Genomic DNA, 17618 nt, shown 5'->3' on the forward strand with positions numbered 1-17618 from the left:
GGGGACATTCAGGTAGATTTAAGTAGGGGAGAAGGTAGAACAAGAGGGGTTAGGCATATTGATATTTCTAATCTGCAAATTGCCCTTTTTATTTATTTATTTAATTTTTTAAAATGTTTTGTTTATTTTTGATACAGAGAGAGACAGAGTATGAGAGGGGGATGGGGCAGAGAGAGAAGGGGACACAGAACCGGAGGCACATTCCAGGCTCTGAGCTAGCTGTCAGCACAGAGCCTGACGCGGGGCTCGAACCCACGAACGTGAGATCTGACCTGAGCCGAAGTCGGAGGCTTAACAGACTGAGCCACCCGGGCGCCCCAGCTCTTTTTTATTAAAATGTAAAACATAATTGCCTGATCCTTGGAGTGATATTGATAACTGGGATAGTTTCCTATTAAAACTGTAATGAATTACCACAAATGCAGTGACTTAAAGCAACACAACTTTATTATCATAGAGTTCTGAAGCTCCAAAGCCTAAAATCAGTCTCACTGGGCTGAAGTCGTGCGTCAGCAGAACTGGTTCCTTCCGGAGGCTCTGGGAGAACATCTGTTTCTTTGTCTCTATGAGCTTCTAGAGCTGCCTGTGTTTCTTGGCTCCTGGCTGCTTCCTCCACCTTCAAAGCCCATCACTGCAAGCTCTCCTGCCATCATTAAATCTCCTTTTTCTCACATTGACGTTCTTGCCTTCCTTCTATAAGGACAATTGTGATTACAATGGGCCCATTCAGATAATGTGGGATGAGCGCCTCATCACAAGATCTTTAACTTAATCACATCTGTAAAATCCTTTTTGCTATGTAAAGTGACATATGTACAGTTTCTGGGATTTAGGACATGGATAACCTTGGGGGGGCATTATTCTGCCTACCACAATAACTTTCTGATAACACTCATGGCCCTCAGTTTTTGTCAAGATGTAGTGTATATAGATACACACGCACATTGATACCAATAAGTGAATGAGTGGATGGATTAATAAAGAGCTTTTAATGAGTCACCAAATATTTCTTACTGGGTCCATTATCTGCTAGGTTATGTTTTAGACTATCTGCTAAGGATATCTAGAAAACTAGTGTTTATTCTTAACAAACTTGACCCTGCTTGGTCTCAAAGCATATTCTGCGTCATATTAAAATGGCAACCAGTTCACTGATTATCATGGAATTAAGACAAAAGAATAGAAGCTTATTGCCATCTTCCTTAGTTAAAGCATCTGCCTATTACAGTGGCAAGGAAAACAATACCACAGAAGAATAATATGTCCAATGTATCATTGCGTATGAAGTTATCTTGTGGCCTTAGTAGAGCATAAATGCCAAAGCCGTTTGGAGCAGCGTTTCTGGGTGAACTTCTCCAGGCAGCTTGAGTTCCATTGGTGGTTGAAACCCCATGTGTGGCCATGGAGTCTGTCCTTGTGAGCTGTGGGTTTGACCTGAAGAGGACTATTTTCCCTGTAGTCTGAGTGTCTGACCCTGATGTATCCTTTGGGATTGTCCTCAACATGGTCTTTGGGTCTGTCCCCTGTGTGGTCTGCATGCCTGCTCCTTGTGTGGCTTGTGAACATGCTTGCTGTGTGGACTGTTGGCCTGTCCTCCTGACGACCTCAGAGTATGTCCTTTGGGGGGCATGTGGTGCCGCCCCCTGTGTGGATTGTAAATTTCTCTTTACAGCCCCCCTGTCTGCCCTTGGGGTGGGCTGCCCACTCGTCTCCCCTTTGGGCTCAGCAGTGGTGTGGCTGGGCCCTGACCCCTTATGGACAAAACAATACCCATTCCACTGGTTTTGGCTGGACACATGAGCAGTGGGAGATGAGGAGCTCCTAATGTCCATGTAAGAGAACGGGGATATTGGTGGCTCCGTCGTGTTGTTTTGTAATCTGAGTGCACAGAAGCCGAGAGAGCATCCTTCACAATTTTTTGTGTCATGGGACCCATCCAAAGGCACCTCCCGGATGATAGGTAGCTCGGAAAACTTCCTAAAGCCATTGTCATAGAATTTCTTCAGAATACGCATCACCACATTTTTCAGAATCCTCATGGTACTCTCCGGCGAGAACTCAGGGTTCTCAAATCGAGACCAGGAGCACCTCTTGCACCTCTGAGCAAAGAGGCGCATAATCACCTGACCCTGAGATTTGTGGGGCTCCAGGTACATATGACATAGGATATGCACGTGAGCAGAAGCCCAATTCCGATGGCATGAGGAACACTGGAACCTGCAGATAAAAGGAACAAGGCCGTGAGCCTTCAGGTGATTGCTGACCCAAAGGAGGTGGGCCTGCCTGGCCTCAGTCTCTGAGATCTCTTCCAATTCGAAAAAGTACCTACAATATCAACAAATTGGCAAATAAGAATGAGAGGGGCAGGGCACCTGGGTGGCTTAGCCGGTTAAGCATCCAACTCTTGATTTTGGCTCAGGTCATGATCTCATGGTTCATGGGTTCAAGGCCCCGTCGGGCTCTGTGCTAACAACTGAGGACCTGCTTGGGATTCTTTCTCTCTCCCTCTCTCTCTGCTCCTCCCCTGCTCCCTCTCTCTCTCAAAATGAATGAATAAACATTAAAAGAGAGAGAGAGAGAGAGAGAGAGAATGAAAGGGAGTGTGTTTTTAACAAAGCTTTTTCCTGTGAGTCATCATAGCTTCCACCCTATGTGGCCCCACATTTACCTCTTTGCTAGTAAAACATCCCTGGGTGTCTCATGGGGAAAAGTCCTTCTGTTAGTTACCAGTGAAATGTGGTCCTCCTAACGATCACAGAAAGCTTAGAAAGGACCTACTTGGAGGCAGGCATTGTAATAGGGGCTTTGCAATGTTATCCCATTTCATTTTTAAAGCTCCCCTCTGAAGTAGGCAGTATTGAGCCCAATGTCCAGATAAGGAAACTGAGTCATCAAGGGATACACAGCTTGTTTTTAAATACACATATTTACAGCCATTATCTTGGGGGGGCCCTGGGTGGCTCAGACGGTTGAGTGTCCAGCTTAAGCTCAGGTCATGATCTCATGGTTTGTGGGTTCAAGCCCCATGTCAGGCTCTGTGCTGACAGCTCGGAGCCTAGATCCTGCTTCGGATTCTGTGTCTCCCTCTCTCTCTGCCTCTCCCTGCTCATGCTCTGTTTCTCTCTCTCAAGAATAAATAAACATTAAAACATTTTAAAAAATAAAATAAAACCATTATCTTATAGGAATGTAGAAGAAGGAATGCTCGGGGTGCTTGGGTAGCTCAGTTGGTTAAGCATCCCGCTCTTTTTTTTTTATGTTTATTCATTTTTTTGAGAGAAAGAGAGAAACAGAGTGCAAGTGAGGGAGGGGTAGAAAGAGAGGGAGACACAGAATCCAAAGCAGATTGCAGGCTCCAGAGCCCAATGTGGGGCTCGAACCCATGAACTGCAAGATCATGACCTGAGCTGAAGTTGGATGCTTAACTGACTGAGCCACCAGCTGCCCTAGCATCCCACTCATGGTTTCCACTCAGGTTTAGGGAGGAAATCTAGTAAAAGAAGAAACTTCTTGCGTTAAAGAAAATTGAGGCACTTACATACTAAAGAATACTGAGCAAAAGGAGATTCCTGGTGACATTCGTTCCTTTAACAGGTTCTGGAAGGAACCCAAGAGTGAAGCTGAGGCTCGGCTGGCCTCTTTGCCTGAGGATGCCCACTGAAAGACAGACTCTCACTCACCTGCCGAATCCTTTCAGCTCGTATTGTTTCCACCCTTCTGCAAGGCAACTTGGCTCAAGATTTGCATCCATTTTCAGGGTCCATCTGGCCCGGGGCTTCTCCTGCTGCATCAGTTCTTGAAATATCTGCTCCCATGTCCCGACATCTAAAACCGTTTTCTTCTCCTGGGACTGGGGAGCCATGTCTGCTGAGTAACTGAGTTTTATCTGGCAACCTACAAGAGGAAGGAAAAAAAAAACACATCACTTTCAGTTTCTCGGTCAGGAACACACGTCAGCTATTTTAAGTTTCGTTTTAGACTGACTACACAGAACAGGTTTTTGTTCAGAAGACAGAGGGCAGCAGAGTTTAGCTAGTTTGTGAACAGGACTCTCTCAGAGATTCTCTGAACACAGAGCTCTGTTTTAGATTCTGAGGGCTCTTGTAAGTTACTTGAGTATTTTATTTTTCTCCATTTTTATACCAGGGGAAGCATTATGCTCAGCTCTGGGATAAATACCACTGACTAAATTTCTACCCCCATAGATGCTCAGACTCTCACTCAGACATGGGAAGGTAGGTGTGGGAGCATGTGTCCAATGCTGGTCTTATGTACCTGTGACTTCTCACTACATCCCCTGGGGTGGAGGTGGGAAGGGTTATTCCTGGTCTTTTGCAGGTGAGCAGCACAGACAGCTGCCCAAAGTCCCCGAGCCAGTGAGCAGTATAGGTGGGTGAGACTTGAACCCAGGCCTGCGTGGCTCCAAAAACCTGTGATGTCTTTACCCACCTCTGTCCCTGAGAAGAAACTGAGGATAGTATTTCAGGTTCTAGGCTGGCACTCTGGAGCTAGGATGGGGGGGGAACCATCTTGAGAGCTGATCTGGTGGTTGGATCTACTGAGATCTCCTGGGTCCTGGCTGAACGAAGAGTTTATTTAACTCTGCCATCTGCCATGTAAATTATCTTGCAGGGCAGGATGCAAGCAGGTGTGGGAGCCATCTTGGAGGATAGGATGGAGAGAATTCCCACACAAGGGATGACAAACCGGGGCTAGACCACCTTCAAGTGACTTCTACCTCAAGGTCTGGGATTCTAGAAATTGAGCTCTGTTCCTCTGTCATTTAAACTCATACGGGGGATTGGGATGCCTGGGTGGCTCAGCCACTTAAGCATGCAACTTTCACTCAGGTCATAATCTCACAGCTCAGAGTTCAAGGCCCACATCGAGCTCTTTGCTGACAGCTCAGAGCCTGGAGCCTGCTTCAGATTCTGTGTCTCCCTCTCTCTCTCTCTGCCCCACTCATGCTCTGTCTCCCCCACCTCTCTCAAAAATAAATATTTAAAAAATTAAACACAAAAGAACTTTAAACTCAAATGGGGGAGATAAGACAAACAGGATCTTATGTCTTCAGAAGCCCCACTAGGGTTACTGTGTCCCAAATGGGATCAGTCTAAGCCTTCCTGGATTTTAACATGTTCCCCTTCTTCCCTCCCAGCCTGGGGGTGCCTGGGTGACCCAGTCAGTTAAGGAACCAACTCCAGCTCAGGTCATGGTCTCACGGTTTGTGGGTTTGAGCTCCGTGTCAGGTTCTGCACTGTCTTCCTTTCTCTCTGCCCCTACCCCTGTCTCTCACCCTCACTGTCTCTCTCAAAATAAATAAATAAACTTTTTTCTTTCTTAAAAAAAGCCAGAAAGCTTTTTCTCTTTAAGGCAGTCATCCACTTGATAATTTATTTCTTTAGTTACTATAGCTTGGGGGTAGAAGAGGCTGGAGGGATTTGGTTTGGTCAAAGGAGAGAAACAAAAAACAAGAAATGTAGTCCTAATGTAGCAATAATTTTACTTCTATTTTAAGCATCTCTTCGACTCCCAGAAATTCTATAGGTATATGCAGAATAGATACAGAGAATTTTGAAGGTGGTTGATCTGGGGAATAATGAGGCTGGATGACACCTAAGCTAAGTCCATTTCCCCTACTTTGGGGATTCAGAATAAGGAGAAATGAATACCAGAATTGGAGCACCTGCTGTGTGGGTGATGCCAGCCACATCTTCACCTCCTGGACCCTAGAACGACTTGTCTAATGAGTGACAGAGTCAAGACTTACCTTTCTCTGAGGCCACACTAAATCCTAGGAAAGTGTGGGCTTGTCTAAAGGAGGAGTTGAGGAGCACCTGGGTGGCTCAGTCAGTTGAGTGTCTGACTCTTGGTTTCAGCTCAAGTCATGATCCCAGGATTGTGGGTTTGAGCCCCACATCTGCCTCTGCACTGAGCATGGAGCCTGCTTGGGAGTCTCTATCTCTCTCTCTCTGTCTCTCTCTCTGTCTCTCTCTCTCTCCTCTCTCAAATAAAATTTTAAAAATTTAAAAAATAAAAGGGAGAGGAACAAGCAGAAGGCAGAAGGAGCAGTTTTGGGAAATCCAAATGGGGGTCTTCAAGCAGCTCCTCTAAGTGTTGTGCTCTCTGGTCTGGGACTCCTGGGCACATCCTAGGAAGGACTATCGCTCCAGTTAGGACTACTTCTCAGCCGAACGTCGGCTTGGAGGGGAGGGGAGGTGTTGAAATCACACTGTAATGGCAGCACGTAATGGAAGGGGGCTGGTTCTCCGCACCACTGCCCCTAAGCTGCATAGTTATGGACGCTCACCGCTGCTTAGAACAGGGAAGGCAGAACTAGACAGTTGTCTTTAAAAGAACAAATCACACATCTATTGAGTACCATCATCTTGCTCTTCCTCATTCTCAGGTTATCAGGAAAAACAGATATGTGAAGGAGCGCTTACCTTCACCTTTCCTGCCTCACTTTTTTCCGTGTATGCCTTCAGCTCAGAACACAGGGGGAGCCAGCCCACCTGGGCTTGCGCCCTCTTTCTGCCACTCTCTCCCTCGGAGGCCTACAGAAGCCCCTTCACTCCTCTGTACCTTGGGGTCCCCATCTAAACGATGGGGACAAAAATACCACCTACCTCACAGGGCTGTGCTGAGGACTGAATGAGTTTAGAAATAGTTATCAGCTCTTAGCAAGCAAATAGAAGGTTGTGCGATTTGTTGTTGTCGCTGTGGTACAGGTTTCTTTGTTAAGTTACCATAAAGCCTTTCTTAAACGAGAATAACAACAGAACAATTAAATTATATGTACATAAATATATACTATATCATAGTATGGTATAAATATAATAGACTATTACACTATATATATAGTACACTTCTATCGTATATATAGTATACTACTATATATAATACATGTAGTCATACAGGGTGAAAAGACTACACATAAATGTGCATACGAGGACTCAGAGAGGCAAGAGCCACTTAAGAATTCAGACTGGGCAAAGACATGCATTCCTAGATAGACAGATACATTCCTAGGTATTCCAGATACACATTCATTCTTATCACGCTGCTTTTATGTAAGCCCGAGCTCCACTCTGGGACCTCCTTGGGTGAGTCCAGGGCTCCCCCAGGGCTCAGCCCCAGTCCTGATAGGCAGCTACCTATAAAAAGTGAGCCAAGAAGTGAAGCAGTGTGAACCCCAGAGCCAACTGCTGCTCAGATCTAGGGGTTGGCCCCCTAAGAACTCCATTCCAGAGAGCAAAAATCACACCAGAAGGACAAAAATAATAAATAAATAAATAAATAAATAAATAAATAAATAAACACCCTAGAAAGAATCAGAAAAACTGTGTAAAATCAAAACAACTCAAACAAAAACTCACAAGCTTTCAAAGGGGCAGGTTACCTCACAATTTCTGTGAAAATCTATTTGGCTTCAAGCCTCATGCAGTCCGTGCAAGATCCTGGGGTTTGCTCCCATTTGGATGTTTGGGGCAGAAAGGTCTTCTGTGAGCTTGAAGAAAGCTGAGCCCCCGAGAGGAAGGTGACCAACCTCTGGCCACTCAGAAGCCCCTACAAGTAGAGCCCCTGAGTCCTGTTCTGTTTTTTTTTTTTTTGAGTTTATTTATTTATTTTGAGAGAGAGAGAGAGAGAGAGAGAATGCTAGTGAGGAGGGGCAGAGAGAGAGAGGGAGAGAGAGAATCCCAAGCAAGCCTCTGGGCTGTCAGCATAAAGCCCAATGTGGGGCTCGATCCCACAAACCATAAGATCGTGACTTGAGCCAAAATCAAGTCCTTTGCTTAACTGAGCCACCCAAGTGCTCCCTACCTCCACCCCCATTCTTGACAGCACTTCCTCTTTTTCGATACAGGCAGCCTTAACACCAGAGTCAGAACTATTCCGGCTCTATTCCAAGGCTGTGGTGACAATGAAGGTATGTTAAAGCAGGTCTTTAAGCACCTCACCCTTCCACCCCCATACACACCAGTGCCAGAAAACCAGCAGGCTAAAGCCACACCGTTCACTGGCTTTTCTCCTATCCCTGACTCACTGTACCCAATTGTTCCAGCACCTAGGCATCTCCTCTCGCACTCACCACCCGCACCAAGCTCCTATCTCAGGGGTGCTTTCTGAGCCTCAACCAAGACAAAGAGCTTAAGTAATTTTTCTTCACTTCCCTCCCCTGTGTACAAAGGCCTTTTCTGATCTGGCACATAAGGAGCTGAAAAGACATCACTGCCATCCTTACAAGAAAAAAGCTCAACAAACGGAAAACTGTTAGACCTTTCCGTCCTGGGGCGAGTCACTGAGAGTGAAACCCATGGACACAAACAGAGATGGTGAATGGGTTTTATTTTAGTTCAGCCAAACGGCTCCTCCCGAGGGTTGGCAAGTCCTCAGGAGAGCAGGCTGCTGAGCATGAGCTCAAGATTTTTAAGGGCTTTGGCAAGACAAAATAAGTCATCATTTAGTTAACCAATCATAGTTTACAGCGTTCTATAGTGGTCAATCATATTTCAACACACAAATGTAAGATTTGGCAAAGTCCTATCAATTTTAGAGTTCTTTGTCTCAGGAGAAATTTGAAGTGACCAATCACAGGTCTGAAGGGGAGGTGAAGCTGGTGCACAGAAGCGAGAACTTTGTGGTTAAAGGGTGGGATCTTGCAACAGTATCTTGGAAAACAAGTTAACCTTTACATTATTAATTACAGGTTACAATTTGGGACTTCCAGAGCCCGACTCCCCAACCCTTAATTGTCCACCAGAAAGAGGGTTGGAGAGTGAAACAATGGTTAGCATTTTTCCATTAGGGTCAGCTTAACCCAAGGAGGGTCTTACAAATTAACCATCCTTCTTAGACCCACCAGGGAACTGGAGTCACGGGGCAAACTGCTGCCCTGAAAACTGGACAGACAGATAGGTGGACACAGAAAATCCCAGCTTACCAGAGCCGAAGGCCCAGGAGCAGAAGTCGCCACTGCTAGAGCCAGTACTGGCAGAACACTCGACACTGTCATTGGCCAGTTGCTGGGGGCTCAACAAAAACTAGCTGAAGAATTGAAACTCCAAGAGGCCTAGTCTTAGAAGAGAAACCCATTCTTTCATGAATTCTATCTCCAAGAACCCCACTAGGTCTCTTCACTATGAAGATGGAGAAAATTCTTCTTGTGTTTCCAGCAGAGGAAAGAAGAAAATAGCTATTTAAAAAATTTTTTTTATTTATTATTGAGACAGAGAGAAACAGAGCATGAGCAAGGGAGGGGCAGAGAGAGAGGGAGACACAGAATCTGGAGCAGGCTCCAGTGCCCGATGCGGGCCCACAAACCATGAGATCATGACATGAGCCGAAGTTGGACGCCTTAACCAACTGAGCCACCCAGGTGCCTCCAAAATAACCATTTTTATTTTTTATTTTTATTTATTTATTAACATTAAAAATTTTTTTAATGTTTTTTATTTATTTTTGAGAGACAGAGAAAGTGCGAGCAGGGGAGGGTCAGAGAGAGAGGGAGATACAGAATCTGAAGCAGGCTCCAGGCTCTGAGCTAGCCCTAAGCACAGAGCCTGATGTGGGGCTCAAACCCCCGACTGTGAGATCATGACCTAAGCCGAAGCCAGACACTGAACCAACTGAGCCACCCAGGCGTCCCCCAAAATAACCATTTTTAAAAGATACTCAGGGGGCGCCTGGGTGGCTCAGTTGGTTCAATGTCTGACTTCGGCTCAGGTCATGATCTTTCCGTTCCCGAGTTCGAGCCCTGTGTCAAGCTCTGACAGCTCAGAGCCTGGAACCTAGATTCTGTGTCTACCTTTCTCTCTCTCTGCCTTTTTCCTGCTCATTAGCTCTCTCTCTCAAAAATAAATAAACATTAAAAAACATTTTTTTAAGTAAAGATACCCAGAACTCTCTGTTCCTAACAAGGCCTTCTGTCAAGGAAAACTATTTCACCCGAGCATATCACACATTTTATAAAAGTCTAACTGATCTGAGCAGGAAATACCCAAAGCCAACCCTTACTGGCCTCCACCATACACATGGGAATGACCCACTGCTTCCCATGTGTGACGTTCTTTCTGCCTGCCGTAAGGACAAGACCTACCAAGCTTGCAGTAATGAGAGAAACGAGCCAGGCATAAGCTCAACAGGGCAGAGCTACGCCTGCGCCGTCCTCTGGGAGACAAGCCACGTCCCACACAGGGGATACTCATTCTCTTCTCAACTCGTAATATCTGGGGGAGTAATAAAGAATTCAGCCATCAAGATTTCCAAACACACGCTAGAATCCTTAAACCACCAAACCATGGAAGAGGTTTTAAAGGCGCTCTGCCATTCTTTGCTGGTTCACTTTGTAATGGTTCACATTTGAATTCTAAGTACAAATTTAGATACAATTCTTGGAGCGACTCAGTGGGGGAAAAGCTTGGGCTCCAAATAAGAAGACAAGAGTATACATTCCCCCTCTAGCATTTACTGAGTTACCTAAGCTCTTTGAACCTCAGTGTCTTCGTCTATGCCATGGAAATGATACTATATTAATGATGTAGGCACTAATCTGATATAAATGTGCATCAAAACTAGAAAATACCAGGGCACCTGCGTGGCTCAGTTGGTAGGGCATCTGACCTCAGCTTAGGTCATGATCTTGCAGTTTCTGAGTTTGGACCCCATATCGAGCTCTGTGCTGACAGCGAGGAGCCTGGAGCCTGCTTCAGATTCTGTGTCCCATTCTCTCTCTGCCCCTCCCCCCACAGTCAAGAGATAAATAAATGTTAAAAATTTTTTTTAAACCTACAAAATACCAGGTAGCATCACTTCAAAAAAAGAAGACTGTACAGGCTTGAAATAGTTGTGTTTGGATGGATCAGAGCATTTGAACTCAATTATACAACAGTAAGGAAGAGACAAGGACCCACTTATGGAAAGAAGAGAGTTAGACGGAGAATGTAGAAAGTATGTGTGTCTGTCTGAGTGTGGCAGGGAGGAAAAGTAGAAGATAAGATGAATAACCAAATTTTAGAGCATTTTATCTGTTAGAATGTACCTTTATCCCCAGATCTATGTTGTCCCTCTAGTAACTTGATGGCTTAGGACTCTTAATAAGAAATGTTCCAGAATGGATACATCTAATGGAGCTTTATAAAATGCAGATGTCCAGGCCCACCTCTGAAAATTCTGATTCTGCAGGTTGAGGGGTGGAGAGGGCATGTATTTTATGAAAGCCCCAAGGACGATTCTAAAATACACTCTCACCTAAAAGTCACTAATACCTTAAAAATCTGAGGGTCAGGCAATCTGAGCCACTCACCAAAATCTAACATTCTGAGTGGCAGCGACAGGAGGTGCAGCCAGGTGCCCTGAGTCCCACTTGTGCATTTTCTTCCACTGTGTGATTCAGGAAGGCAAGGTCAGCCTTGATTAGTCCAGTCGTTGAGTTGCTAAGGCTGAGTTGCCCTGGCATCAGAAAGCAAGCTGCTTTCTGGATGGAGTCCAAGGGAAGGCCACAGTCATTATGCACGAATTTAATCAACAGCGGTGCACACTGAAATCCCAGGAAGAGAGCTATGAGCATTGGAGGAAGATCAGCCAGGGCCATTACAATGTGAAGCCACACTGCACAGCCCGCTGGTGGTCACACCAATCAGCAGGAACTTGGCTTTTTACTTCTGCAGCCTCGGGCTGGCCATGACAGTGCTGCTCAGGGCTTGGGGAGATCCTGGTATCACTGAGAATTTTGAACCTGTGCAAAGAGCAGCAAGTGCCCAGGCCAGCAGCAGCAGGAAGCTAGCAGACTCAAAGCCACAGGTCCCACAGGGGTGGTTTGGTGAGTGTATTAAAAGGCCCCTGATCTTGACCTCTAGGTAGATGCCTGGCAATATTGTCCCCCCAAGAACAGTTTAGGAGGTGGGTGTTAAGTTAGAGCAGTCTCCAAATCTGACTTAAAGTCTTCCACGAAGTTATTGATTTCCCCCCATTCATTCCTTAGATCGATTTTCCAGCTTCGTTCCTATAACTCCCTGTGGGGCACTCTTCATTCTTGGCCATGAGATTGAGGGTTAGGTTTTCCATTGTTGTTGGAGGAAAAGAGGTCAATTCTATCTCTCTCCGTGCCATGTCTTCAGAGATTTTTTTTCCATTTCAGTTTTCAAATTCCAGATTCATTATAACCTTGTTTCAGTGAGGAGGGGCTGCCCTGCGAGCACGTTTAATTATTATCAGCAGTGTGTGTCGGATCTGCAGAGAGCTCAGTGAGCAGGGAGAGCCACCACTTCTGAACAAACCAGGCCGCCCATGAGACTTGCCCTGAAGGCAGGCGCGCTGGGAGATTGCAGGTGATGAATGTGGCTGCGGGCATCAGCACTGCCACACTGTTTTCTCTCCTCGCTCTTCCCTTCCAGCCCCACGATTTATAATGCTCTGTCGTGTCCAATTTTGGTTGCAGCCTGATGAATGTCATAGGGCTATAAACACTCCAAGGCTTTACTTTGTGTGTGTTTTCTCCCACTCTGTATTTGTTATAATCCATGTCACCCAATAACAGATTAACTTTTGGATCCACTTTTTGTTCTTGTTAAGCTCCTGAGGCTCGGGAAATGAATATTCAGAGCACTCCTATGTGGCACTGAGCTGAAAAATTATTCTGGCACAGATACTTAGAGGAGAAAACAGGATACTATCCCCAGGGAACTTGATAAACAAAATGGATCGGATTCTGGAGAGAAGACCTAATTTGAATCCATGGTCGATTGCCATGGTCTGCACGTGCACCATTGCCAGGCATCTCCCTGCCTCAGCTTCCTTTCTGCGTAAGAAAGCATTGGCTTGGATGTTCTCGGGTTCAGTCCTAGTGCTGCCATTCTGTGGGCGGACTGAGGCTGTGAATCTACCAAACGGGGTGCAAAAGGGTTTTTCTGTATCCCACCTGCATGTAATCCACAGTCTTTGGTTGTCCCAAGAGGGTAGTGGGGGGTGAACTTCAGAGCAGTCCTACGAATGTTGAAAGTCTCCCTCCCAGTAGACCTTACTTTTCCCTAAGAGAGAACTGGGGAGAAGGTAAAGCTGAGGCGAAGATCTAAAAAAGCAGGAGGCCAATGTGTAGAGGTCAGTGCTTAAGACGAGGGAGGGGTGGTGAAGTAAATAGGACTAGGTACCTTGAGGAAGGGAAGATCCACTAGACGGAGGGTTAGTTGGAATAACCAAAGACCTTAGGTGTGTGCCGAAGGATGCATGCTTGTCCCTGGTAACCCCAAGGGCTGAACTGAGAGGAAGGGTACAGGAAGAGCTTTCATAGAATGTAAGGGACAACTAAACAAGACTGTCATTCCAAGCTGCACAGAGGTGGTGTAGCTCACACCACCCACCAGCCCCTCTCTCTAGCAGCATCCCAGGAATTGTGAGTAACACACAGAGGGCCAGATTAAGAATTAAAGACTGGGATTGAAATTCCAACTCTTCCAGGAATGGACAGGGCATCCACATAGACACGATATTGAACAGCTCAACACCAAAGGTCAGGTGGAGGAGATGACTCTAAGATGTCTTCTTAGATTTATTAAAATCTCCAGGTGCCTCTCCCCTTCCCCCCATATTGAAAATAAAATACAGGAGAAACTGGCATGGCCCTGCTTGGCTTGGTACAAGTCCAAGGTTATCCATGTTAGTGGGATATGTGGGTGCTTGTTTACAAAAAGATTACTATAAAGTCTAAGCTGTCACACTTTCCATAGCTCTAACCCTCAAGTCAGTGAGCACACAATGGTCCATATTCATTTGTAGCCTTCAGAAATGTTTCCGTTTTTCTCTGCATGATTTCCTTAAGTCCCAGCTGCTAGATAGATTTGACCTGTAACAAGTGCTAGTGGGTCTAGATTTATGGATAAAATGCAATTGAGAACAGAAAACAAAACATTACTTAGGATCTGTGCTTGCCTCTACCTCTAGTCTCACAAGACAAGGCAGCTTTGAAGAAGAAAATCCATCTTCTAGTCCTGACTCTATTCATTGTCAGTGACTTTCATCTCCACTCAGTTAAGTTACACCATCCCACAGCCTCATACTTGACCTTGTCGCGTCCCAGATTATCCAATGTCCAACAACCAGCTCTCTCCTTCGGCTACTCCCACCAAAGCTATTGCTAGACCTTGCCAGCCCCTGACCTCACTACTCTCTCTGTCCATCAGCGCCCTGCCACCTTCACCTCCTTCTCTCTCCAGATGAGACAAGATGCATATTTATCTCTCCAGTCTCAGAAGAGCCTTCTACCTTGTCCAGAAATCTCTCTGCTTCCTTCTCTTCCACTGCTACAGCTATTTCGAGCAGTATGCGTGCTCCCTTAAATCTCAGCCTGGCCATTTTCCCAGCTCGCTCTGAGGAGATAGCTTTACCTTGCTCACCAGGAAAGCTGAAAGCTTCAGATGAGAACCTCCTCAATGTTCTGCTACCAGACTTACAAACTCCTTTGTCCCTGCCCATCCCTTGGTCCTTCTTTCCTGCTTTTTAGTGGATGTATCCTTCAACCTAAGTCAAGTAATGACTTCCATCCTTTCTGAAAACCCTGAAAGTTTCATTTCCCTATTTTATATTCCTGATGGTCTTTGTCTACTGATGCTTCCACTTGGCATTTAAATATGTTGACGCCACACCCTCTTCCAGCTGTCACTGACCTCGTACCTCCCTGTCACAACCACGTTTCTCAAATCAGTTGCTTACACTCACTGCCTCCACTTCCTTACCTCCCATTACACAGGACTTCGGTCCCCCGCACCCCCACCCTCTCACTGAACCTGGTCTCACCATCATCTCCCTTAATCTCCTTGTTGCTAAACTCACTGGGTAATTCCTAGTCCTCTTATTAGTTGATCTCTGTGCAGAGTTTTGGACTCTTTGAAACAAAAGCTCTTTGACTTTTATAATACCACACAGTGCTGCTCTGTTTTGTTTTTCTGCTCAACTTTCTAGCCTCTCTCTTGGCCTCCTGTGAAAGTTCTTCTTCCCGTGCTTAGTAGTGGCCCTCAGAGCTCTACCTTCTTGTCTGATGCTCCATTCTTCTTAGAATGCCCAGGCTTTCCCGCCTGCCAAGGCCTCATGCATCCTGCTGCCCGCCTACAGTTCCAGTCCCTTTGAAAGGCATAACCTCATCTGCAGTTGCATCCTGAACATCTCCACTTTGATTTCCATAGGACCTTCAATGTGCTGCACTGAAAGTAATCTATCTAAAGTTCAGATCTTATAATGCTCCCTCCCCATGGAATCCCATGTGTCCTTACTACTCTTAAGTGGAAATTCCAACTCCTTGGCTCGACCCCATAACCCTTCACTACCTCTGCCTCCCTCTTCAGGCCAGGACTTCTCAACCTCAAACACTGACATTTTGGGCTAAATAATTCTTGGTTATGAGGGCCTATCCTGTGCATTGCAAATACTTAGCAGCATCCCTGACCTCAGTACTTCATTCTTTTTTTTTTATTACTGAATAGTATTCTAACCAATGATATTTCTGAGGTTTGTTCATGTCTTAGGGACACTCTGTATTTTTTCTTTTATTCAGATACTCTCCTTAACTTTATTATATGATTTCTGTCCTTGCACACTGCAACCCGCAGTCTCTAACCTAAGTTCTAGAAAGGGTCATGTTAAAGAGTGACCTCAACAGGCCACTCAAGAAGTCAGCTAGCCCTGATCTCATATCAATAATTGAGTTCTTCTCTGCCCTGCCCCCCTGTCTTGCCTCTCCTCTCATCCTTGCAGCTGGGTTTGGTGAGATCAGAACTTTGGGCTTGTTACCACACTACCCTGTGCATATTTTTTATCAAAGCACTCTTTTATATATTAGCTATCCTCTTCACTGTTCTGAACAGTTTAGACAACTAGAAGCAAAGATATATGTTATTATTAATACTTCTAGGACCTGACATGTTGCCTGGCACGTGGTAAGAATTTTAATACATTTTCTGTTAAATGAATGAATCAAAGGAATGAGTCACTGCTTTGATAGCCTGCCTCTGCGGTGGTTTCCTTGGACCTGGGCCTGACTTAGTCCTGGTTAGGCTTCCCAGAGATGGAGGTTTGCCTTTGCACAGGGTAGAGAAACTTTGACAAGGACCTGCTGTCCATCTCTCTGACCACTGGTATGGCTCACTGACTGCTGCCTTGCCCTGCCTGCATCTCAGCATGACCATCTCTCTGGGATCCTCGTTGACCCCCTTCATGTTGACTTATTGACTGAACTGCATTTCCCACTCATTCCTCTTCTGGTCTTGTGTTTGAACCTGCCTCTTGAGTGAGTTGGCTGAGTCCAGGGAAGGATCAAGCAGGCAGCCTTGTTTAGGCAGCTGGACCCATTTTTCTGAGAGTTAGAGAATAAGCATGGCTATCTGGAATGGGAGACAGGAGAAAGTAAGTTCTTACTCACTGTTGGTTGACACAATGTGGAAAGGTGTGTTTTATTTTTTATATATAAAAATTTTTCTTATGTAACAAATGAAGCAATGTTCTAACTTGTTCAGTCTTCATAACAACATTATTAGGTAGCCCCCCTTCTTATCCATGTTTCACAGATGGAAGCACAAAGAACTTCATTCGTTCACTGTCACAAAACTGCTAAGTGGCTAAGCCAGGATTCAAAACCATGGGCTCACATTCTAAAATTCTGCTCTACTGCCTCTCATTTAGAGCCTTTCCACATGCTTCTCTCTCTGGCCAGGAGGCTCCTTCATCATCTCCACCTACTACCCATCCCTGAAATCTTATCTCAGATGTCTTTGTCTCTAATAGATAAACATTTACTGCTTCTGGAAGCTTGGATATGGTGCCCATCTCATGTGCTCCCAGAACAGCTGATGTTTCTCCTTTTATAACACTTTGACACTTAGAAATCTGTTAACTTTGTTCTAATCTCCTCTATGACTTTAAACTCTTTGATAGCAGGAACATTTTCTATCTGGTACAACATCCTAACTTCACATCTAGAAACGAAATACTGAGAAAGTAGCAGGTGTTAAAAAATTATTACATAAATAAATGAACCCAAACATCCATTTCTTAATATTAAAATTTAGTGTTATTCCATGAGATTCTTCTAGTCTTGCCTCTTTGCTCCCCTCTCATCAATTTTTGGATTGACAGAATATGAAAGTGGAATAAAACCAAAACAGTGGCAAAGGGGTTTTCCCAAACTCTCACTCTCAAAATAGTTACACAGTTGTCATAAACTGTGCAGTTAATATAATAGGCTCACCTAGCTAAGGGGATGTAGCTCTGCAGCATTTAGACCACTTCTGGAACTTGCCTCCAACTCTGAGCACACATTAAAAGGAACATTAAAACCCTGAATATATTATAGCTGACTTCCTGTTACCCATAATGCTGTGTGGTGTGGTGGGGCAAGGAATAGTAGTGAATGGACCCCATCTCGGCCCCGGGGGTGGGGGTAGAAGGAGGGCCAAGGTGGGTTTAAACCTATCAGTGAAAGTGCATTTCCCTTCAACAGTTACAAGTTCAGATGCCCGTTCTGAGCCAGTGAGATCCTGCTCCTGCTGGGTCATTTAGGGTACAGAGATCCCGTCTGCACCCTACTGCATCTCCTCTGTCCCCCTGAGAAAGTTCAGTCTCAGAGGGAAATT

At 45.3% G+C, this 17618-nt stretch overlaps 1 protein-coding gene across 3 annotated transcripts in view; it reads right to left on the minus strand.

Moving 5' to 3' along the window:
* Positions 1-425: 425 nt before the first annotated feature.
* Positions 426-17618, minus strand: part of RTP4 (receptor transporter protein 4) — a 34850-nt gene continuing 17657 nt past the window's right edge. The window contains exons 2-4 of one of the 3 annotated variants that reach the window (XM_029939655.1): positions 3681-3894; positions 2124-2325; positions 426-693 (exon numbers count right to left, since the gene is read on the minus strand). In XM_029939655.1, the coding sequence (XP_029795515.1) occupies positions 619-693; positions 2124-2325; positions 3681-3894 (491 nt within the window). In that variant the 3' untranslated portion in view covers positions 426-618. Of the gene's footprint in view, positions 2326-3680; positions 3895-17618 lie in introns of all 3 variants that reach the window. The other 2 variants (XM_029939654.1, XM_029939652.1) reach the window with 2 other exon arrangements.

Source organism: Suricata suricatta, chromosome 5, assembly GCF_006229205.1.
Source record: "Suricata suricatta isolate VVHF042 chromosome 5, meerkat_22Aug2017_6uvM2_HiC, whole genome shotgun sequence".
NCBI classification, from domain to species: Eukaryota; Metazoa; Chordata; class Mammalia; order Carnivora; family Herpestidae; genus Suricata; species Suricata suricatta.